At 36.8% G+C, this 25,379-nt stretch overlaps 1 protein-coding gene across 3 annotated transcripts in view; it reads right to left on the minus strand.

Moving 5' to 3' along the window:
• The window catches only part of LOC106872345 (uncharacterized), a 102,229-nt gene that overhangs the window by 20,533 nt on the left and 56,317 nt on the right, over nt 1-25,379 (minus strand). For all 3 annotated transcript variants that reach the window (XM_014919301.3, XM_052966644.2, XM_014919300.3), the window contains 8 exons: nt 23,968-24,034; nt 22,201-22,347; nt 17,648-17,720; nt 12,327-12,457; nt 10,384-10,404; nt 9,243-9,266; nt 6,116-6,511; nt 2,328-2,650 (listed from right to left, as the gene is read on the minus strand). In XM_014919301.3, the coding sequence (XP_014774787.2) occupies nt 2,328-2,650; nt 6,116-6,511; nt 9,243-9,266; nt 10,384-10,404; nt 12,327-12,457; nt 17,648-17,720; nt 22,201-22,347; nt 23,968-24,034 (1,182 nt within the window). The remainder of the gene's footprint in view (nt 1-2,327; nt 2,651-6,115; nt 6,512-9,242; nt 9,267-10,383; nt 10,405-12,326; nt 12,458-17,647; nt 17,721-22,200; nt 22,348-23,967; nt 24,035-25,379) is intronic.

A 25,379-nucleotide genomic window follows, 5' to 3' on the forward strand; every position in this document is an offset into this window, starting at 1 on the left:
GTATTATTGCCTCAATAACTATAATAAATAAAAAGTAGTTGAAGATAAGACCCTTGTAGAGTTTGTCTGGGGGACAAATTTTTCATTGCAAGCCATTTCTACATGGCTTGTATTTACCACCTTTATGAACCATTCATCTGAGCTTTCTTACTCAAAGTTTATCAGATATGGTGTGAAACTGTCAAAAGAGTGATTTTGATATTTGCAAATCCAAAGCAAAAGTGTTTGTGTTTAACTAAGAGCTTTGCTTGCTGTTGTCTCATTAGAAATATGGCATTTATTGCATCATATTCTGGTAAAAATCCAAACTGCATTTTATCCAAATTAATTTTATCTTGTGCTATGTTAAAACTTGTTCTATTTTCAAAAGCTGGATCATCAGCTAAAGGATAATGTAATTTTCCCATTCAAATGAATACTAATTGTGTTTGTATTCGTTTACAATGATACTTCTATGCCAGTTATGACCTACACTATCTAATTAACTAAGTCATTGGTATAACACATAGTTTATACTTTCATCATCTCAGCAACTATCCTAAGTGGATATCCAGCTATCCAAACCTTCATATTTTTAGTGTCATATAAAAGCACTCATGCCAGTGCCATGTAAAAAGCACCCAACACACTCTGTAAAGTGGTTGGCATTAGGAAGGGCATCCAGCCATAGAAATCATGCCAAAACAGACAAATGGATCCTGGTCAGCTCTCTGGCTGGCCAGCTCCTGTCAAATTGTCCAACCCATACAAGCATGGAAAACAGATGTTAAATGATGATGATGAAACTAATCTCTATATTAGCTTATCTGGGCTTCCACTATTCTTCATTTAACAATCTCTCACAGTCACACACATTCTTTTCTTTCCAGTGTTACTAAGGGCAAGTGCATCGATAACACTTCAGACAAACACTTTCTTAATATCATGGCTCATACATATATCTCCATTAAGATCTAAATACGTACACACTGCTTTGCTATGCTGAAATGTTTAAGCTTCACATTAGCTAATCATCAACTCTCAGTTTCCCTTCTAGCAGTATACACCTATGTCTTGCTTACCACCTTATCATCCTGCTGCCACTCCATATTGCTACATTATTTCAAAATCTCCTTGACCTATCACTTACTTCTTGTGGTCCTTGGGGTATGGATTATATTTTAAAGATAATTCATTTTTAGTAAAAATATTAATGACACAAATTAAAACGGATGTTAAATGATGATGATGACCTATATGATTGTTATAAAGGTATCTATATTACTTTATATAAAGGTATATTGGATAATGTAAAAAAAAAAAAAAAAAGGTGGGAAGATCATAGCCTCTTTCATTTCTGAGTTGAAATTCCACTAAGTCCAACTTTGTTTTCATTTCTCTAATTTTTAGTGTTTATTTTCCATGCTGGCATTGGTAAGGTGGTTTGACTGGAACCGGTAAGCTGGAGAGAAGATCAAGGCTCCAATCAATTTTGGCTTGGATTCTACAGCTGGATGTCCTTCCTAATGCCAACCATTCCACAGAGTGTACTAACTGCCTTTTGCATGTCAATGGCACAGGTGTCTTTTACGTTTCACCAGCACAGGTGCCTTTCATATGTCACCAGCACTGGCCATGACTGTGTTTCGACTTATCTTGATGTGTCTTCTCAAGCCTTGGTCAGAAACACTCAGAATTGCTGAAACATGAATAAACTACCCGCATCAGTCGTAAGCTGTCGAGACACTACATCCTTCAAAACTTCTATGCTTCCTGAAATTTGCCATCAGTACACCTGATGCCCCACCATCCCTGTTCCTTTTTTTTCTTTTATTTTTGTTTTAGTTGTAGTGCACCTGAGTGTGGAGGCGCAATGGCCCAGTGGTTAGGGTAGCGGACTCGTGGTCATAGGATCGCGGTTTTGATTCCCAGACCAGGCGATGTGAGTGTTTATTGAGCGAAAACACCTAAAGTTCCACGAGGCTCCGGCAGGGGATGGTGGCGAACCCTGCTGTACTCTTCCACCACAACTTTCTCTCACTCTTTCTTCTTGTTTCTGGTGTGCATGTAATTCAAAGGGTCAGCCTTGTCACACTGTGTCATGCTGAATATCCCCGAGAACTACGTTAAGGGTACATGTATCTGTGGAGTGCTCAGCCACTTGCACGTTAATTTCACGAGCAGGCTGTTCCGTTGATCGGATCAACTGGAACCCTCAACGTCGTAAGCGACGGAGTGCCAACAACAACAGTGCACCTGAGCACTGTATACATGAAGTTCATTATTATTATTATTATTATTATACATAGAAACACACTGAGAAATAGTTCAATAACATAGTAAAATACCTTATAGTTTCATCACCATAAATGTAATGTTTCAGATGTTGCATAATCATATCATCATTCGCAATGTGCAAAATTTCAAGAGCTGTTATTGCAAGCTGTATAAGCATTTTTCGATCTTCGTCACTTGCATTTAAATCAAAGGGATCTTCTTTCAAGACATTGACAATTGCTTCTGCAATTATTTCTTTGTCGTCTGCTCCAAATTTAGTGAAAGTATCAATGATTGTATTAAGAATATTGAGTTTTATTTCCATGGAGTTACTATTTAGCAATGGTATTATGGCAAGGATGAAGTCAGTACTGTTTAACATGTTTTTCAGAATCTGTATCAAACAAGAGAAAATTAACATTAGTAAGGATTTATTCAAGAAAATTATATCATGATATAGCATCATCATCATCACCACCATCATCATCATCATCATCATCTTTTAACGTCTGCTTTCCATGCTAGCATGGGTTGGACGATTTGACTGAGGACTGGTGGACCAGGTGGCTGCACCAATCTGATCTGGCAGAGTTTCTACAGCTGGATGCCATTCCTAATGCCAACCACTCCGAGAGTGTAGTGGGTGCTTTTACGTGCCACCGGCACGAAGGCCAGTCAGGCGGTACTGGCAACAGCCACGCTCGAAATGGTGTATTTTACGTGCCACCTGCACAGGAGCCAGTCCAGTGGCACTGGTAACAATCTCGCTCGAATGTCTTTACACGTGCCAGGAAGGCGACGCTGGGCACAGGTGCCATCACGATTTCGTTTGTAAAGAAATAATGCAGGAGAAAAAACTTATGTCACAATGATAATGATAATGTCATAGCGATGATGTGAATGCACAATAATGTACATGATGTCACAAAAATGATGATGATGATGATGATGATGTCACACTGCTGACAATAATCACATGATGATGCTGTCACAATGATAATGTATCATCATGGTGATGGTTGGAACATCACAATGATGATGATGTCACATGGCTAATAATGATCACACAACGATGATGGTAATGTCACAGTGACAATTAGAATGTTACACTACCAGTGACGGTGATGTAATAGTGCTGACTGGGATCAGCTGCAGAAATTTAATTCAGTGCACCGCAATCTTTTTTCACTTGAGGTACACTTATATTCTTTTCAAACTTCAGCAGCACACCAGAACTAAAAATATAACTAAAAATATAGGGGGGGGGGGGGGAAATTACATTCTGGTTACACTGCAGTACATCTAGCATCATCTTGTGGCACACCAATGTGCCATGGCATACCGGTTGTGGAGCACTGATTTAATTGACAGAAAGGAATCTGAGATAATAAACGTTATCATAAGTGTATAACAAATTATACATAATGGTGACATTACAGGGATGAGAGATGATGCTGTCACTCACACACATAATCTGTCTTGTCACAAGGATTTTGATGTCACAGTGATGACACCTAAAATATTGCTTAGTGTGTGACAGTGCTGGTGCCACATAAAAAGTATTCCGTTTGGTAGGGTATGAAGTTGTAAAACCATGCTAAAACTGACCTTGCCTCTGCTGGTGCCACATAAAATGCACTCAGTTCACTCTGCTGGGTGGTTGGTGTTAAGAAGGGCATCCAGCCATAAAAACCATGCTAAAACAGACACAGAAGTCTGGTGCAGTCCTCTGCATGGCCAGCTCCTGAAAACCATCCCACCCATGCCAACATAGAAGGCAGACATTAAACGGTGATGATGATGATGTGGAATACAAATAGCAATAGAAATCTCAGTTTAAATGAATATATGAATAAACTTTGCAGCATGCATTGAGTGCTTACTATCTTCCCCCATTCGTTTACAATATGTAATATATATCTTAATATATAAAGCTGAAGTTGTGTGTCTGTTTGAAGCCTTTTTAAAAGTGTATAGAAATCCACATTTTCCACTTTTTCGTAAAAATTTTTACATCAATAGAATTTTCTCGATGTGAACTTTCCAGTTTTAATTAGATTTTTTAAATTTCGTTTATTTTGTGTGATTTAAGGGAGATTTGGCTGTTATTTCTAGCAACTTTTATATTTCTTTCCTTCTACCTGGAACGGCGTTCTTACACACGCGCTCAACATATAATATAGAGAGTAAGAGTAAAAGAGGGAGAGAGAGAGAGAGAAAGTAATACATACAAAGTTGTAGATTAAACTTTCCTCTCTGTATTCTTTACCTATTTTTCATAACATTGTTATGTAAAAACACACACAACTACACATACGTGGTGTGTGACAACAACATACACATTGCTCTCGTTCTCTATTCATTTCTCCCCCTCTTCCTCTCTTGCTCTCTCAAACGCATACACGTGCAAGTAAACACAATCATTCACAAAAATATAACTCATGTTTGTCAATGTGGCATAACTACAGAGTTGTACCCACCGACTTTGGAAGGTCATAACTTTCAGAAAAATGAATATTTTTTATGAAATGTTCTATGCTTTTATTATTTATTATGTAGATTCCGAATATACAAAAATTTTCGGTGAAAGTGTTTTGGGAGGGGGGTGGGGGACAATTTTCGGAAATTCCACTTAAATTCCTCTTAACTTCCAGGAAAATGAATATGTTTTCGTGAAATTTTCTACAAATATACATTTTGAGCATGTAGGAATTTTGAATGAAACAACTGCAGGTTATTTTTGAGAAGTGTTCCCCACTCGGTGGTGTTACGGAGCAAGTCGTCCATATTTGTTTCATTTTTCTCTATTATGTGCTTATGTGCATCCGTAGATTTCTAATGAAGTAATAGGGTGTTAGGGTTAGGGTTTTAGGGTCAGGGTTAGGGTATAGGGTTATGGTTATGGTTAGGGTTAAGATTAGTGTTACGGTTACGGTTTTAGGGTTAGGGTTAGGGTTTAGGGTTAGTGTTAGGATTAGGTTTAGGATTAGGGTTGGGTAATCGTGCGGGTGTTAATCTGACTTCATTTCTTTCAAGCCTTCACATTTTCTCTACAGTCACAGCCCATGTCCTACTGCCATGTAGCATAGCTGTTCATACATGGACATCATACAATCTGCCTTTCACTCTGACGGAGAGGCCCTTTGTTACCAATATAGGCAGTAGCTCTCTGAACTCTGCCCAGCCCATTCTTATTCTAGCAGCTACATTTTTAGAGTAACCTCCTCCACAGTTAACTTAGTCACCTAGGTAACAGAAGCTATCTACTACTTCTAAGGATTACTGCAGACATTTGAGGAAGTCTATTTCCTGTACATTCTTAGTGTTTATTGTACCTGCAGGTCTGCCACATACAGAGACTACTTTCTCTGTTAACCTTCCTATGATACCACTACACCTATTATGCATCCATAGCTTGCACTGGGTACACCTTATGGAATTCTTAACTTCACCTTTTCTACATAACGAGCAGCGCCATTTTCCAGAAGAGATTGGTGATTTTTCTTCTTTCCTACAAACTAGGACTTTGGTCTTTCCTAAATTTGAATAAATTAACCAAATTAATTCTTCCTACCAATAATAAACAACTCATTAAAATTAATGATATTCTAACTTCATTAGAAATACTTTGAGCAACTGCACGAACAGACCCCAATAAAGCATATTTAGAATTAGAAAATCAACCAGCCCCTATAACAGAATAAACACCAATACTAGATCTTGTTTTCACTCTCTCTCTTGTTTCCACACACACACACTAACACACTATTTGTATGTTAAGCAAACTAAAGAACACTAGAGGATGCCTGTGTGTTTGTGTTTACATGTCATGTTTTATTTAAGTTTATAAATTACTTACATCTGTAAGGTCAGCAAAACGTTTCTGGAACCAATCAGCAGACAAGACTTCTCTGACGTATTCTTGGAACTCTGTCACGATTAGTGACTGCTCTGTAGATGCACTTCTATTTAACTTTTTTGATAGAGATTTTGATAATGAGGCCACAAGTTCTGAAGTTTGAATTGTAGATACAGTCGAAGGTATTTTTGATGGAGGAATATCAACAGAGGAATCATCTTTAAATTGTGGTACTCTTGAAGCTGCTGACGTGAGACTTGCTGGAGTTCGAGAAGTGGCTTCATTATGACTCATAATGACTTCCGAGAGCTTTTTATATTCATTTAATAGATGTGTCACTCTTTTTGACAGAGAAAACATTTTCTGCTCACCAGATTCAATTAAAGAATCTAAAACCTGCAAAACAAGACCAAACACACGTCATTAAAAGTAAGAATATTTAACTCATTTGGTCTGAATGAAATTCTATTTTAGAAAATTAGGTCATCATCATCATCATCATCATCATCATTTTGATGTCTATTTTTCCATGCTTTCATGGGTTGGGCAAAGTTTACTGAGGCAAATTTTTCTATGAGCAGATGCCCTTTCTATTGCTAATCTTCACTTGTTTCCAAACAAGACATGTTTTCACAAAATACTAGAAATGAATGACACTGCTTGTATAACAACAGTCATTTACAACAATCATGCAATGTCAAAACAAGGAAATACAAATACACACACACACACACACACACACACACGTGACAGACTTCTTTCAGTTTCTGTCAACCAAGTCCACTCACAAAGCTTTAGTCAGCCCAGGTTATAGTAGAAAACATTTGCTTAAGATGTTATGCAGTGAGTTTGAACCCAGAAGCATATGGTTGGGAAGCAAACTTGTTATTACACAGCCATGTCTGGTTATGGAATATTATGGTATGCATAAAATATGATAATGTCTTCTAAAGATTAAAGGGTCACTGTGTTAACAAGGAACATTTTGGCCTTCATGTAGTAAGAATGTAATAAACTACATAATTCTATGCATAGCATACACATGTGTATCCACATGTGTATATATGTGTGTGTATGTGTATAAATAGATGCAAATTACTTAAGCCATAAATGTGTTCTACTCTTTTTGTCTACAGTAATCCCTTGACTATTGCAGGTGTTATGCTCCAAACCCCCACTGCAATAGGTGAAAATTTGTGAAGTAGAAACAGTACTGTACTTTATATTTTTTTTTTATTATTTTCATAATTTGTATATATTTATTTTATTATAAATGCAAAACAACACCATGGAGAAATCGACGTAAGCTCAAATACCACGAAAGGTGAACTGCAATAGGTGAACTGTGATATGGCAAGGGATTACTGTATATCTAAGTATATAACCAAGTACCTCATTCTGCTGGAGACAAGGTAAAGCAACTGCTGTGTTGATGATGCCTATTGAAGCAGAAACAAGTGTTTGCAGCTGTCACTTTGTCTCCAGGCAATCAAAATGTCTTTTCTTAATGGCATATCAATTTTTTGATAATACATGATTTTTGTTGTTATATTCTTGAGCAGCTGAGGGCATATCAGAGAGGGCCACTATGAATAGCAGGGGCCCCAGGACAGCACTCTGTGGAAGACCACTCATTATTTGTATTTTCTTAGAGGTGGCCCCATTGACCACCTCTACCTGACTTCTATCTTTTAGAAAGTCATGTTGCCATTCTCCAAGTTTTCCAAATATACCAAGATTTCAGAGCTTGTGACAACTCATACCATGGTCAACTTTGTCAAAAGCTTTTGCCCGGTCAAGGTATATCACATCCACATTTGAGTTGTTGAGTAGCTGCTTTAGCATCCAGTTGTAATGCTGCAGGATCTGCGTCAGGCAGCTTCTACCTGGTTGAAAACCATGCTGGTTGTCAGTTGGCAAGTTATTCTCTTCAAGGAATGCAATTAATTTCCTTCGGACTATTCGTTCCATGACTTTGCTGATGTGTGAGGTCAGAGAGATAGGCCTATAGTTTTTAGCAGCTGCTCTGCTTCCTCCTATATGAATAAGGCATATTATTCCTTCCCTTAGTTTGTCTCGGAACTTACTATTTGTGAGGAAGCTCTGAAAAAGTAGCTGCAATAGTTTTGCAAGGACTTATTTGCATGACTTGAGGAGGATTGCTGGGAATCCATCAGAGCCAACAGCTGAGTTTGCATCTATATCATTTATTGCTAGCGTTACATCCTTTTCTTTGATGTTGATGTAATCAATTGTTACTACTTCGCATTCAGTTTCTGTAGCAGTAAAGAGTTTAATGGGTTTACTAACTTGCATGAGCTATAGAGGTGGGATGAAGACACTTTTGAACTGTTTGTTCAGTGTTTCACTTATCCTCATTGGGTTTTCCATGAGGGAGCCACCGTTTTGGAGGAGGGGCCTTATCCTGCTATGCACAGAATCAGTCTCCTTGGTGTACCTAAAGAAGGCTTTAGGATCTGAAATCTTATGATTCAGGCTTCTCTGTCTGATCTTTCCTTCTCATGAGAGTACTTCAGCTGTTTCTCAATCTCCAGCAATGCTGTTTCCAGGTGGGATTTCTCACTATCATTGCATTCTCTGTTGAGGCAGTTTACAATCTTTGTACACCGTCTCATAAGAACTTTCCTCTCCCTAGGAATCTTGTTTTTATGCACAGTGGCCCTGCTTTCATAAGTAGAATTTTTATTAATGGCCAATTGATAAAACGAGTGAAAAATTATATTAAAAGAAACAAGAGCACTCAGAGAGCACAAACCTCCACCAAGGCAACACCAACATCCTCTTATTTTTAAAATGAGAATAACCAAAATAAACCGGACTGCTCTCACAAATGTGAATACTAAAAATGAATGCACCCGCTCTCAAAAATTAAGTAGAAAAACAGGAAAAATAATCCAGAATCCTTGTCCAGTACTGGATTGATCGCAAAATCTTATCAGTTCATGTCAGTCATGAGGCCAAACATCACTGAAAGTTTCATCTGAATCCATCCATTGGTTCTTGAGATATTTTGTCTGTGGGCAAACAAACAAACAAGTGCAACTGAAAACAATACCTCTGCCTACACCAAAGCGGAGGTAATAAGAAAAACATAGCTGATACTTACTGACTGACTGTCGGGTTGATCAGGCTAAAATAGAAATGTAGTCAAAGTTTTATTAATTAAATCAAGGAGGTGTTAAAGTAGAAAGGATGAAAAGCATACCTTGTGTGTGTGTGTGTGTGTGTGTGTGTGTGTGTGTGTGTGCGTGTTATAAGTTAATAAGTATTGAAAACTCAAGTTCCATAATAATGGGTATATCAAGACTAATATCTTGGTTGATGCAGGTTTCATATAAGAAGTAATGTCTAAGTCATCTGTAGAAAAAAACCTACATTCCTCATTCTGTCAGTTATAACAATCAATGGAACAGCCTGCTTAGGAGATTAACATGCAAGTGGCTAAGCATTCTACAGACATGTGTACCTTTAACATAGTTCAAAGGGAGATTCAGCACGGTAGAGTGTGACAAGGCTGGCCCTTTGAATTAGAGGTACAACTCATTTTTGTCAGCTGAATGAACTGGAGCAATGAGAAATAAGGTGTTTTGCTCAATAGCAAAATATGCCACCAGGAATTGAACTCGTGACCTTACAATCACAAGCTGAATACCTTAGCCACTAATCTCAGATCTATCTAAATAACAAATGAATTAGATAAGGGTGCTATTCTGTGAAGTCTTGAGTGAGATGAATAAGTCTGAGAAAGTATGAGAGCAAGTTCATGTTGTTTATGAGAGGAAATATATTTTTCAGGGGCCATTATTCTGTAAATTATGTAGCTAGAAAAACTTCCCTTGCACTATATGTGAAAAAGCCATGAAGAAACAATATGATAGGATTTGATCTAAAAACAATTGGTCTAAAATATGGTATAAACAATGACCAAATAATTATGACATTTATTATGTGCACTGGAGCTAATAGCCAGATTAAAGGTAGTGATAATGTTTGTGTACAGATGTTATGGCTCATAATCATAAAAACACTATAGTTCATAAACGATAAAAGTTATTACAGGTGGAATTTGAAGAGACAGAAGCGAGGAACAAAATGCAAGAATCTTTTATTTTGAGTTGATCTGATTATGCTAGGATACCTTTCAACTGTAATTCATATTAACTGATAATTTTATTAAAGCTAACAGATATTTCTATTAAAGCAAAAATCATATTAAAAAGAAGAGAAAAGTCATAGCTGATACTTACAGAAAGATTGCCTTGAAAACTCTGTATAACAATGAAAAAGAAAAAAACAGAAATGACAATAACCTTTTCTAGGGGTATTTTGTGTGTAGATCATGAATATAACATCCGTTTCTTTTTGTGACCCTCCAGTGTCTCGGAAATTACCACCTTACTAATGTTAAATACACTGATGGTTCTGTAGGAATTGAGTGCAAACAGGATTTAGGCAAAACTGAGAACTCTAAAAGTAATGAACAGATTTTGATATAATTTTAATGGGGTGTTTCTAAGGTATTTGTAAACCTAACCTATGAAAATTATAAAAGTACACTCGATATTTTTATAGTTATATGGGTCCAAATCCATGGTCAATCTGACAAGAAACCACACCTCATCACCCAACAGGAACTCAATGGTCTATTTCGTGATCTAACACTTATCAAGCAACAGAGTGAAGTCCTGGCCTCACGTCTGCAATAATGGAACCTGTTGGATAAAAATGCTTGAATTACAGTATTTAGGAAGCATTCCGCAGATCTATAGCAATTCTTCACTTTGGAAAACAACTTGACTTATTGTAATGATATCAGAGACCTATTCAATCTCCCTGAGCTGACTTATGAACCAAATGAGTAGCGGTTATTCACAGATGCATTCCTTTACAGCATAAAAGCAGTTCTGTTGTACACTTCAGTTCCAATTGCTCACTCAGTCATTTTAAGAGAGACATATGAGAACTTCACTTTTATTCTAGACCACATAAGTTACAAGGAGCATGAGTGGCTAATTTGTGCATACTTAAAAGTAGTAGCCCTACTTAATGGGCTACAAACTGAAGACATCAAGTTTATGTGCTTCCTTTGCAAGTGGGACAGTAGGGCTAGATTAGAACATTATGTATGCTAAGAATGGCCACCTCAAGGAAACTATGACACCTGGATGCCATAATGTAAATCATGAGCCACTAGTTAAGAAGGAGAAAACCATTTTGCCACCACTGCATATAAAACTAAGCCTAATAAAGCAATTAACCAAAGCACTGCAACATAACATGCCATGTTTCCAGTACCTCAAGGTGATCCTCCCTAAAATAAGTGATGCCAAGATTAAAGAGAGCATCTTCATATTGCATAGTCATATTGCTCCTAAAACAATTGCAGCATCAAAAGCCTCTGTAAACCCAAATACTGTTCTGAGATGTATACCACCAATAATAATAAGAGAAGAGAAACTGCAATTGTAGCATTCTGACAAGATCAGAATCTACTGGCCTATACAGACAGACTGGACTGTGATGAGAATAGATCCTACATCTCTTACAATTCATTAATGCATACCAGAATGTGCAGTGTGATTCCCTGCAATGAAGACATGACATATCTGCATTCTGTGTAATGAAAGTTGCGTGTCATAAGAGTGCTTTCATCAGAACTGACCAAGAACAATGTTAATGAGAACAGACTTGAGTTATAATAATCAATGGAACCTATTAATAGGTAGGATGCTTTTCGATTTTCTTATCAACTAAAATTTTTATTAACAATCAACTGGGGAAAAAAATGAGCAAACATTATATTAAAAGGAAAAGTAAATTAGAGCTGATACAAGCTGAATGTTGTGACAATCATGCTAAAATAGAAATGTAGACAGAAGTTTCACAATTCAAACAAGCAATAAATATTGATTTCAAATTTTGGCACAAGGCCAGCAAGTTCAGGGAAAGGGGTAAGGTAAGTCTATTACATTAACCCCAGTGTTCAACTGGTACTTATTTTATTGACCCTGAAAGGATGAATAGCAAAGTTGACCTTGGCGGAATTTGAACTCAGAACATAAAGACACACAAAATGCCGCTAAGCATTTTACCTGGCATGCTAACAATTCTACAAGCTCATCACCCAAACCAAGCAATTAATATTAATTTCTGTTTCAAATATTAAACAGGAAAGAGTAAAAATGTGTACCTTTCTAGGGGTTTCATGTGGCTTCCTCTCTGACAGAAATTCTCTATGTCTAGGCTTTTGAAGTTTTCCATATCTGTCATATTGCTTCTTTGGATATAAATTAACAGGAGCTTCCATGCATTGTTTAAATTCTGAAGATGTGGAAGATGAACAAGATATAATGGGCTAATCATGCAAGGTTTGGTTAATTACTAAAACAATTCTGTAGTTTGTTTATTAGATTAACAATTTCAAGGCAATTGAGAGTAAATGAGTGTGTGTGTGTGTGTGTGTGTGTGTGTGTGTGTGTGTGTGTGTGTGTGTGTGTGTGTGTGTGTGTGTGTGTGTGTGTGTGTGTGCATGTGTGCAAGTGTGTGTGCGTGTGCATGTCTGTGTGTATAAATTAAAAGTTTAACCAGGACACTAAATATCGGTTTCCAATTTTGGTACAAAGCCAGCAACTTTGGGAGTGTGGGTAAGTTGATTACATCGACCCTAGTGCTCCACTGATATTCATTTTACCAGCCCCAAGAGGATGAAAAGCAAAGTCAACCTTGGCAGAATTTGAACTCAGAACATAAAGATGGATGGAATGCTGCTAAGCATTTTGTCTGGCATGCTAATGATTCTGCCAGCTTACCACCTTAAGGACATTAAATATTAATAAAATCTAAGGCATCATAGTAAAAGATAACAAAGGAGGAGATGTATTCTTGAGACATTCAAAATATTACTCATATGGTCAAATGATTTGCTGTATGTTATTGTTAAGGAATTCTCCTTTTTTTCTTCCTTCTTGTTTTTCTTTTTGGTTTTTTTCTCATTCTCTGTTTATTGATGATCATTTCTGCTTTGAAGCCAATCTTCCTACGTAAGTTCCAGTTTGATCACTATTCATTCTTTTCACAAAAGTAGTCGAGGAAACAAAATTGGGTAAAAATCTGACTATATTCCTGGTTTGGCAACTTCAAAATTTAGCCAAAAAAAAAAAAATACTTCTGTACTTGGATTTTGTTGACATGAAGAAAGCCTTTGACAAGATCACCCACTCCCTTATCTGGTATCAATGCAGAAGCTAGGAATAGGTGAATGGTTAGAGAGAGTTGTACAAGCCATGTTCAGGGATGCTGCCAGTAAGATGAAGACTGGCAATGAGTATAGTAATGAACTCAGTGTACAGGTAGGAGTTCACCAAGGCTCAGTTATCAGTCCCCTCTTGTTCATTGTAGTCATCCAGGCCTTTACAGAGAAATTCAAGACAGGCTATCCTTGGGAGCTCTTCTACACTGATGATTTTGTTCTTGTGGCTGAATCACTACCTAATCTAGAAAAGAAATTTCAGGTGTGGAAGCAAGGCCTAGAATCTAAGGGCCTAAGAGTTAATTTAGCAAAAACCAAAGTCCTAGTAAGTAGGAAAACAGACAACTAACAAGTCCCTTCAGGGAGATGGCCCTGCTCGATATGTAAGAAGGGTGTTAGTAGAAACTCTGTACATTGTATCCAGTGCAAGCTTTGGACTTCATAAGAGATGTAGCAGTATGACAGGAAATTTAACAGAGAAATATTGTCTTTGTGTGTGGCAAATGTGCAGATACAATAAGCACTAAAAATGCACAGGCAATAGACTCTTTCAAATGCTCAGGGGGATAATTAGAAGTAGTAGGTAGCTTCTGCTACCTAAGAGACCAAGTTAGCAGGAATAAGCTCTGAAAGTGTAGTTGTTAGAATAAGAATGTGCTGAGCAAAGTTCAGAGAGCCTCTACCTCTGTTGATAACAAAGGACCATTCACTCAGAGTGAAAAGTAGATTGCATGATTCCTGTGTGTGTACAACTATGTTATATGGCAGTGAAATATGGGCTTTGACTGAAAGAAACGAAGCTAGCATGCTCTGCTGGATGAATAATGTCAATGTGCATGCACAACAGTGTAAATGATTTAAGAAGAAAGCTGGGTTGAAAAAGTATCACATGTTGTGTGCAAGAGAGAAGACTGCACTGGTTTGGTCATGCGATGTGTATGGATGAGGGCAGTTGCATAAAGAAGTGTTGAGCTCTAATTGTGGAGAAAACCTGTGGAAGGGGTAGACCCAGGAAGATGTGGACAAAGTGGCAAGAAAAGATTTTTGGACAATGAGTCTCACTGAGGAAATGACAAGGGACTGGGAAATGTAATAATTTGTTGTACTTGAAAAGACATATCAAGCTAAGTAAAATCGCTGTCTTCCATACATACAGGCTTGTCTTTTCATGTACAGTTGCCACATAAAAAGCACCTGTGTACAGTGCTGTGTAAATACACCTGTGCCGGTGCTTTGTAAACATACCCATGTCAGTGGCACGTAAAAAGCATCCAGCACACTTTGTTAAGTAGTTGGTATTAAGAATGGCATCCAGCTATAGAAACCATGCCACCACAGACAATTAGAGTCTGGACAGCTCTCAGCTAGCCAGTTTCATGCCAAACCATCCAACCCATGCCAGCATGGAAAACGGACATTAAGCAATGATGATGATGATGATGATATGTTCACATATAGCAGTAAACTATATTTCCTAATGTTGCTTGACACCATCAGAAGTAGTGATCCAGCCATAAAGTGACAAATTATGAGACCCTCTGATTGGCAGCTAATAAGGGAAATTCCTCAGTTATATAAAGTGATTTTTGCTTTCTCTTATTAAACTTTCTGCTCATCATCACAGATTTTACCTGAATTATTTCACGTACTGGTTTTCATAAAATTTAATTCTCTGCAAAGTAGGGATAGTTTATCCTGTTCAGGCTATATTATTAGCATTATTCTGCGATTGAGAATTTAAAATCACTTCTTTAACTTTCTAAAAAAGACATCTCAACGCTTCTAAAAGCAAACTTCGCTTGTTTGTTTACGTTTGTCGTAATTTGAATTTAACATTTGAGAGCATCTCATAAAGCGAGATTTATATATCTTAATTTGCAGAGGAATTTGTAGTGGGTAGTTTAGCTTAATTGGTCAAAGCATCGTGACATGTAATCACGGGGATGTGAGTTCGTGTCCACAGCTAGTCACCTACACTTTTCTCTGCAAAATAGGGATAGTTTATCCTGTTGAGGCTATATTATTAGCATTATTCTGCGATTGAGAATTTAAAATCACTTCTTTAGTTTATGTTATTGTTTAATGTTATGTGATGAATTAAGAGTTAGTCATGAGATTCTATACAAAGGGGGTACTTTTTTTCTAAATGGTTGTAATTTATTAGGATTTATTTGTCATTTATTAGCATTGCTGCACAATATATATGAAGTATGCATGCATAGAAATACAAGGAATGTCACAATGCTAGTCTAGAATTTGCTTTGTTGAGGATGTCCAAGGCAATAATAAATTTATTGATTTCACTACTTAACTTACACATTGAATACATTCAAATCTCTATTGTTTATAATGTCCAAAACTTTTAATCAGGTTTTATTTTTAGACTTTAAACATCTCCAGAGGAAGTTTTTGCAAACTAATTGCTTAAGATAATCTTAAATGTTCAAAATTTTTCAAATCACTGAAATGTATATATGAAATCTTACCACATTAGTAGATAGCATGTAGTACTTTCTCTCAAGGTATTTTCCCTTCGTCTCTGTTGTTGATGTTTATAATTAACATCACTATATTCACTCTATCTATATGGATCATTCTCAGTCTTGTTAACTAAGTAGAACATGCTCCATTGATGAGGTTTGATAAAACTGAAACATAGCCATTGCTTGCATAAACTGACATTACAGACTAGATCCACTCACATCTGCATCACCTCTATTGGCCAATAATTTCAATCAAGTGATCTTATCAGAATTACATTCCATTTTTATTGTTTTTAGATTCTGAACTCCTGTAGTGAGAATTCATGTTTCTAATTGGTAACCATTCTAAAAGTTCAATATACACAAAAAAAAAAAACTATATATATTTAATTTATTTATATTTATGCTTCTTTCACTAAATAAAGTTGAATAGTATTAATCAAAGTTCTTGAGTCAGCTCTGTAATATTGGCTTCAAAATTGCTGGCCAAGTCTATTACATCAACCCCCATTACTCAAATGCTACTTATTTTATTAACCTTGAAAGGATGAAAGGTAAAGTCAACCTTAGCAGAATTTGACCTCAAAATGAAATGCCACTAAACATTTTACCCAGCGTACTAAAGGTTCTGCCAACTCACCATCAAGTCAACTCTGTAATATTAAACAACAGTTGAGAAAGTGGACTGTCTTTATGACAAGCATAAAGAATAAAAATGGAATAAATATAAAAATGGATTTATATCGGTTGGCAGATATAAGTATTCATCAGAAAACAATCTGTTTGCTGAAAATATAAACAAAGCCACAAGTTTTGTTTAGACTCATAGTTCTAGCTGCTTTGGGCTGATGAGACACAAGTTGAAAGACAGGTGTCCCAGAATACCATGTGTTGAACACACAGTTGTCATAAAAAGGGAAAAGTTTTTTTTCCAATGATGCACACAGCAGCAACCATCATATTTTGCATATGAACTTGCCTAGATGTGTTAAGAATAAATATGCAAACAATCATTAATAACATATTAAAATGCTAAATAGAATATAATTAAATTTAACATGTCTATGAGAGTATCACATGCTATCTGAAAAATGTAAGATTCCATATATACAAATGCTGTAACTTCTGGATCTCAGAAATTTTAATCTTCATCATCACCATCATCATTGTCGTTTAACATCCGCTTTCCATGCTGGCATGTGTTGGACGGTTTGATTGAGGGCTGGCAAGCCAGAAGGCTGTACCAGGCTCCAATCTGATCTGGTAACGTTTCTACAGCTGGATGCCCTTCACAAACCACTTCGAGAGTGTAGTGGGTGCTTTTCACAAGCCACCGGTGCGAGAGCCAGTCAGGTGGCACTGACAACGACCACGCTTGAATGGTCCTTTTTACATGCCACCGGCATGGGAGCCAGTCAGGCAGCACTGGCAACAATCACACTTGAATGGTGCTTTTTACATGCCCCCGGCACGGGTGTCAATCAGGTGGTACTGTCATTGGCATGACAATGACTTCACTTCATTCAACAGGTCTTCACAAGCACAGTTTATTGCCCAATGATTGAAGGGTACTCTTAAATGAGCCGGTTATGCTGCACTGGCATAGGCCATGGACATGGTCTCACTTGGCTTGCTGGGTCTTCTCAAGCACAGCAGATCTCCAAAGGTCTCAGTCACTTTTCATCACCTCAGTGAAGCCCAATGTTCATTCTAGTGTAGGAAATGAGGAAAACTGAAGCTGATTGAAAAACTGCAATTGTGGATGGGACATAAATTTACCTGAAATACTTTTAAACCTGTGACTCACTTTATTGCCATCAATAATACTTGCTAGTGTGTCCTCAGGGGTAGACTGCAACATTGAGACATTATATAAATTAAAACATAAATGAAAAATAAAACAAATATCTTATAATTGAAACATAATGTAAATATTATTGGTATTGATAGAGTACACTGCAACATAAGTTGCCAATACTATGCAATGATATGCAAATTTGATATAAAATCTGTGAAATTTCAAAGATTATATTAATCACAAATCAATAACTGAACTTTTATCTTTATTGTTAAAAATACAACTTTAATCCGTTTATTTTTATGCATTTGTTCTTATAATTTCATTTCTTCATTTTAATATTCTCTTTCCTTGGTAAATTCTATTTTAATTTAATCTTAGAGTAACAATTCTGTGTAACTTAACTTCATTACCAATGAAAAGATCACATGCTTTGTCAAAAGGTAAACAAAGAGGAGAGAGAATAGTGACTAGCATAGGCATAAAGCCACTTCTCACAATACTACTCCTCACTTCTCAGTTGAGGGGCTTGTCTTACAAGTAACTTGGTAACCTCACTAGTGCTGGTGCAAAATAAAAAGCACCCAATACATTCTGCAAAGTGTTTGGTTGATGTTAGGAAGGGCATACAACTGTAGAAACCATGCCAAAGCAAACCTTGGAGCTTGGTGCAGTCCCCTGGCTTGCCAGCCCCTGCCAAATTGTCTAAACTATGCCAAACTTGGAAAAAATGAACATTAAATGAAGATGGTGAAATAAGAAATAGAATTTGTAGAATTTAATTACCACACTAATTTTACAAAACAAAATATACGAGGAGGTGCTGAAATGTTCCTGTCTTTGGAGTAAAAGAAAATACAGGAGGATCGGTTAATCTCGATTTTATTCAACATGTTCCCATCTCAGATTCACACACTTGTTGCAGTGGTCCTTCAGTTTTTCTAAGCCCTGTAAGAGACCTCAAAAAGTTAGGCCGCCAATCAGGCCTTTTGCAATACCCTTCAAGCCAGAGAACTTTTCAGCAACCCCTCATATTTTCTAAAAGTTTTTGAAGAATTTTTCATTATTGTTACATTTTCATTTATCATTCACAGTGATTTTCAATCTTATGTGAAAATGTTGAATTCCATTCATAAAAACAGAATGTGGTTTTGATGTATCACCTTTTTTTTTTATTCTTTACTCTTTTTACTTGTTTCAGTCGTTTGACTGTAGCCATGCTGGAGCACCGCCTTTTAGTCGAGCAAATCGACCCCAGGACTTATTCTTTGGAAGCCTGGTACTTATTCAATTGATCTCTTTTGCAGAACCGCTAAGTTACGAGGATGTAAACACACCAGCATCGGTTGTCAAGCGATGTTGGGGGACAAACACAGATATATATATATATATATATACATATACATATATACAATGGGCTTCTTTCAGTTTCCGTCTACCAAATCCACTCACAAGGCTATGGTTGGCCCGAGGCTATAGTAGAAGAAACTTGCCCAAGGTGCCATGCAGTGGGACTGAACCCGGAACCATGTGGTTGGTAAGCAAGCTACTTACCACACAGCCCTAATTTTTACTTAGAAACTACATTTGATTTTTGTTTTACCTACAAAATAACTTTGTAAGCTTAGAAATTGATAGTTGTTTCAATGAAATGCTAAGCTATGGGGAATGTAAGCACAAAGTGCTGGGGGACAAGCAAAAACACACATACAAGAGGCTATGGTCAGCCTGAAGCTATAGTAGAAAATGCTTGCTCAAAATGCCATGCTGTAGGACTGAACCCGGAACCATGTGGTTTGAGAAGCAAACTTCTTACCACACAGCGATATCTGCGCCTACTATGAATGCTGATTTCTTATGAGGAATTATCAAAATTAATTTGCTTTTGCAGACAAAACATGTTACAATACATATTATATCACAATGGTCTTTTTTTCAGAAAAACTTTTTGTGTGTTTTGAAATTCTATTAATTTGATTATAAATAATACCAAGAATCCTATCAAATTAAACATGTAAAATATATTCTATATCTTAGTAACATCCTGTTTAACACCATGTTATAAAGATTATCTTTAAAACATACTTGATATTGAACCAAATAATATTATTTTTTATTTTTTAACTTTTATCTTTTACTTGTTTCAGTTATTGGGCTGCAGCTGTACTAGGATGATGCTGTGAAAGGCTTGGTCCTGTGGTTCTCAACCATTTTTTTTTTTATCTATAGACCCCGTTATTTACTATTTACTTTGGTGAACCACAACAACCATTCAATGCTTAAAAACTAATTTTATAGATTCTTCTTTCTAAATTCCTATTTTGTTCAAGATGCCATGCAATGGGACTGAACCCAAGACCACATGGTTGGAAAACGAGCTTCTCAACAACACAACCACGTCTGATGAAAACTGTCCCTCTGTAGCTCAGATCATAGATGATTTGTGAGAGAGAGAGAGAGAGAGAGAGAAAGAGAGAGAGAGAGAGAGATAGAGAGAGAGAGAGAGAAAGAGAGAGAAAGAGGGAGATAGAGAGAGAGATAGAGAGAGAGAGATAGAGAGAGATAGAGAGAGAGTGAGAGAGAGAGAAAGAGAGAGATAGAGAGAGAGAGATAGAGTGAGAGAGAGCAAGCGAGAGAGAGAGAAAGAGAGAGAGCGAGAGAGAGCGAGAGAGAGAGAAAGAGAGAGATAGAGAGATAGAGAGAGAGAGAGAAAGAGAGAGAAAGAGAGATAGAGAGAAAGAGAGAGAGATAGAGAGAGAGTGAGAGAGAGAGAAAGAGAGAGATAGAGAGAGAGAGAGAGAGAGATAGAGAGATAGAGAGAGAGAGCGAGAGAGAGAGAGAGAGAGCGAGAGAGAGAGAAAGAGAGAGAGAGAGCGAGAGAGAGAGAAAGAGAGAGAGAGAGAGAGGAGTATTGACTCCAATGCTTCATTAGTACTTTATTTAACCTCCATCTTCTGCATCACTGCCAAAAGTATGAAAGGCAAAATTGACCTTGGTGGATTTTGAACACAGCACAGAGAGCTGTAATGATAATTACAAGCATTACATCCAAACTTCTAGCAACTCTGCTAATCAACTACCTTAATTGTTGACATTCTCTCTTTGACAGTTAATGCATGAAAGTTAAAGTGAATTAACTAAACTAACCTGTTCTGCAATAACTTTGTTTATAATTCTCAAATATATATATATACGACGGGCTTCTTTCAGTTTCCGTCTACCAAATCCACTCACAAGGCTTTGGTTGGCCCGAGGATATAGTAGAAGAAACTTGCCCAAGGTGCCATGCAGTGGGAATGAACCCGGAACTATGTGGTTGGTAAGCAAGCTACTTACCACACAGCCCTAATTTTTACTTAGAAACTACTTTTGATTTTTGTTTTACCTACAAAATAACTCTGTAAGCTTAGAAATTGATAGTTGTTTCAATGAAATGCTAAGCTACGGGGAATGTAAACACAAAGTGCTGGGGGACAAACAAAAACTCACATACAGGAGGCTATGGTCAGCCTGAAGCTATAGTAGAAAATGCTTGCTCAAAATGCCATGCTGTATGACTGAACCTGGAACCATGTGGTTTGAGAAGCAAACTTCTTACCACACAGCGATATCTGCGCCTACTATGAATGCTGATTTCTTATGAGGAATTATCAAAATTAATTTGCTTTTGCAGACGAAACATGTTACAATACATATTATATCACAATGGTCTTTTCTTCAGAAAAACTTTTTGTGTGTTTTGAAATTCTATTAATTTGATTATAAATAATACCAAGAATCCTATCAAATTAAACATGTAAAATATATTCTATATCTTAGTAACATCCTGTTTAACACCATGTTATAAAGATTATCTTTAAAACATACTTGATATTGAACCAAATAATATTATTTTTTATTTTTTAACTTTTATCTTTTACTTGTTTCAGTTATTGGGCTGCAGCTGTACTAGGATGATGCTGTGAAAGGCTTGGTCCTGTGGTTCTCAACCATTTTTTTTTTATCTATAGACCCCGTTATTTACTATTTACTTTGGTGAACCCCAACAACTATTTAATGCTTAAAAACTAATTTTATAGATTCTTCTTTCAGAATTCCTATTTTGTTCAAGATGCCATGCAATGGGACTGAACCCAAGACCACATGGTTGGAAAACGAGCTTCTCAATAACACAACCACATCTGATGAAAACTGTCCCTCTGTAGCTCAGATCATAGATGATTTGTAAGAGAGAGAGAGAGAGAGAGAGAGAGAGAGAGAGAGAGCGAGAGAGAGAGAAAGAGAGAGAGAGAGGAGAATTGACTCCAGTGCTTCATTAGTACTTTATTTAACCTCCATCTTCTGCATCACTGCCAAAAGAATGAAAGGCAAGATTGACCTTGGTGGATTTTGAACACAGCACAGAGAGCTGTAATGATAATTACAAGCATTACATCCAAACTTCTAGCAACTCTGCTAATCAACTACCTTAATTGTTGACATTCTCTCTTTGACAGTTAATGCATGAAAGTTAAAGTGAATTAACTAAACTAACCTGTTCTGCAATAACTTTGTTTATAATTCTCATATAATTAAAAAATGCTGTCCGCTTCACATTTTTAACATTTTTCTTCTTTTGCTGAGTAGACCCATTCTGAAGTATCTCAAGATCATTGTGACGTTCCTTAAACATTTGATGTGCCTAAAGTATTAAAAATTATCAGTGCATATCTGGTTACGATTATTCTGATTCCAAACATTTAAACCAAACAGTAATTTCACTCATCACTCATGAGGAAGAAAGACTTCACATTGGTAGAAAAAATAGCCAAATCTCTCACAAACCACATCCTACCATTTTAAATAAAGAATTGTATAATCTCTGGTATACATAAAGTAAAGAGATGAACTGATAAGGCTAGAACAGCTTTTATCATAGGTTTGCTTGATGAGGACTGTATGAGAGGTAAAAAACACACAATGACAGTAGTAACTGCATTGTTAACAAGGTAGTACCATATAGTGAAGCAGTACCATATAGCAAAGCTGTACCCCATTTTAAAGGAAATAGTACCACATTGTCAAACACTGTGAAACAGTATTACATTGTCAAATTGTAGCACATGATAATGCAGCATCATGAAGTAAAACAATACCACACCATGAAGCAAGACCACATAGTGAAGCAGTACTACATGGTTTACATACCAAAAACATATTTAACCCTTTAGTATTTAAACCAGTCATATCCAGCCAAAACATTCTACATGTTTTATGTTCAAACTGGCTAGATCTGGCCTCTCACACCTACCCTACAAAGTCAATTTAAAAATAAACATTCACATCATCAAAATCTCACAGTTATGAGACAATGCTGGATTAAAACAAAACAACTGAATAAATAAGCATTATATTTGACAGGTGGAGGCGCAATGGCCCAGTGGTTAGGGCAGCGGACTTGCAGTTATAGGATCGCGGTTTCAATTCCCAGACCGGCCGTTGTGAGTGTTTATTGAGCGAAAACACCTAAAGCTCCACAAGGCTCCAGCAGGGGGTGGTGGTGAACCCTGCTGTACTCTTCCACCACAACTTTCTCTCACTCTTACTTCCTGTTTCTGTTGTGCCTGTAATTCAAAGGGTCAGCCTTGTCACACTGTGTCACGCTGAATATCCCCGAGAACTACGTTAAGGGTACACGTGTCTGTGAAGTGCTCAGCCACTTGCAAGCTAATTTCACGAGCAGACTGTTCCGTTGATCGGATCAACTGGAACCCTCGACGTCGTAAGTGACAGAGTGCCAACAACAACAACAATATTTGACAGAATAATTTGAAAGCTAAAGGGTTAAATGTCAACAAAAATACTAAAACTTTGAAATTAAAGTTGAAATGTTAGTCATATTAGTTGTAAAACATTATAACTAAATATCAAGTTAAGTCAATAATTAAATTTAATTTTGTGAGACATGGACTGGCTCTTGTGCAGGTGGCACATAAAAGACACCATTTCGAGCGTGGCCGTTTTCGTGCGGGTGACACGTAAAAGCACCCACTACACTCTCTGAGTGGTTGGCATTAGGAAGGGCATCCAGCTGTAGAAACTCTGCCAAATTAGATTGGAGCCTGGTGTTGCCATCCGGTTTCACCAGTCCTCAGTCAAATCGTCCAACCCATGCTAGCATGGAAAGCGGACGTTAAACGATGATGATGATGATGATGATGATGATAAGAAAAAATAAATTGAGACATTTTACTTTGATAATCATTATATTGACTCATTTTGTAACAGAACTCAAAATGATTTCAAAAATCATATTGCTTACAACTTTATCTTCATATATAACGGCTTCAGTTGTTTCTGATGGTGAGTGCTCGACATAGAAAGGCAATCTGTTAAAAAAAAAATGTCATAACCAAAGAATCAGATACAGGAAGCATTGACACACATTTCATTTTATTGGGGCATTATATGAATTGGTTAGGTGCTCGACTAACAAGTTGTAGTCCTTAACTCTTTGGACATACGTTTAAACATCCTACGTTCTTCTGTCAACTTAGCTGGCAGATAACTGCATAGCCATTAATGACCACAATTAATGGTTAGTTTAAGTAATGAAGTTACAACATATATACAAATATCCAACTTCCTACCAAGATAAGATCTGTGTGTGTGTGTGTGTGTGTGTGTGTGGGGGAAGTGAGTGTTTGAGTGTGTGAGTACATATGTGTGTGTATATATATATATATATATATATATATATACTAGCTGGGCTCCCTGTCGTCAAAAATGATGGCTAATTGTAGTATTTTATAAATAAGGTGCAAAACCAAGATTTTAGTTTAATAATTCTTTTACTACTAAATTTTTTGTGAAGAATCTATCTGCAACTAACATCCTTTGACTGCTTGTTTCCTTCAAAAGAATTTTCAAGTTTTTCTTCCTTCTTGTCCGATTTAAGGCCACATAAAGCTGGCCGTGACTAAATACAAGAGCTGGTAAGTAAATACCAAATACACAGAACTGAAACACTTTTTGAGTTTTCTTTTCAGCGTTGAATGTTCACCATTCCACTTCCATTGCACACACATGCACACACACACAAACACGCACACACGCACAAACATTCACATACCTCCCTTTTACATACACACACACATAAACTCACACAGAGTTGAAATGCTGTTTGATTTATCTTTTTCACCGTACAGTTTCCATCATCCCACTATGAAGTTTGCCATCACTCCTTCCTTCTTTATTCATCTATCACTTCTTCCTTTCTCATTCATATGTTGTAACGGAGAAAAACACAAGAGTATTATTATAGTAAGTAAGGTACAAAACTAAGTTTTTAGTTTAATAATTCTTTTACAACTGAACTTGTGAAAAATCTATTGGCAACTAACATCCTTTGACTGCTTGTTTCCTTCAAAAGAATATTTAAGTTTTCCTTCCTTCTTGTCCGACTTAAGGCCGCATAAAGCTGGCCATGACTAAATACAAGAGCTGGTAAGTAAATACCAAATACACAGAGTTGAAATGCTGTTTGATTTTTCTTTTCAGTGGTGAATGTTAACCATCCCACTTCTATTGTGCATGCACACGCACACACATACATGTACACACACAGAGACACACACACACACACACACTCATTCACATACCCCACTTTATATACACACACATATATTCACAGAGAGTTGAAATGCTGTTTGATTTATCTTTTCAGCATACAAT

The sequence above is a fragment of the Octopus bimaculoides genome, chromosome 3, assembly GCF_046866305.1.
Source record: "Octopus bimaculoides isolate indiv1 chromosome 3, ASM4686630v1, whole genome shotgun sequence".
Lineage (NCBI taxonomy): Eukaryota > Metazoa > Mollusca > Cephalopoda > Octopoda > Octopodidae > Octopus > Octopus bimaculoides.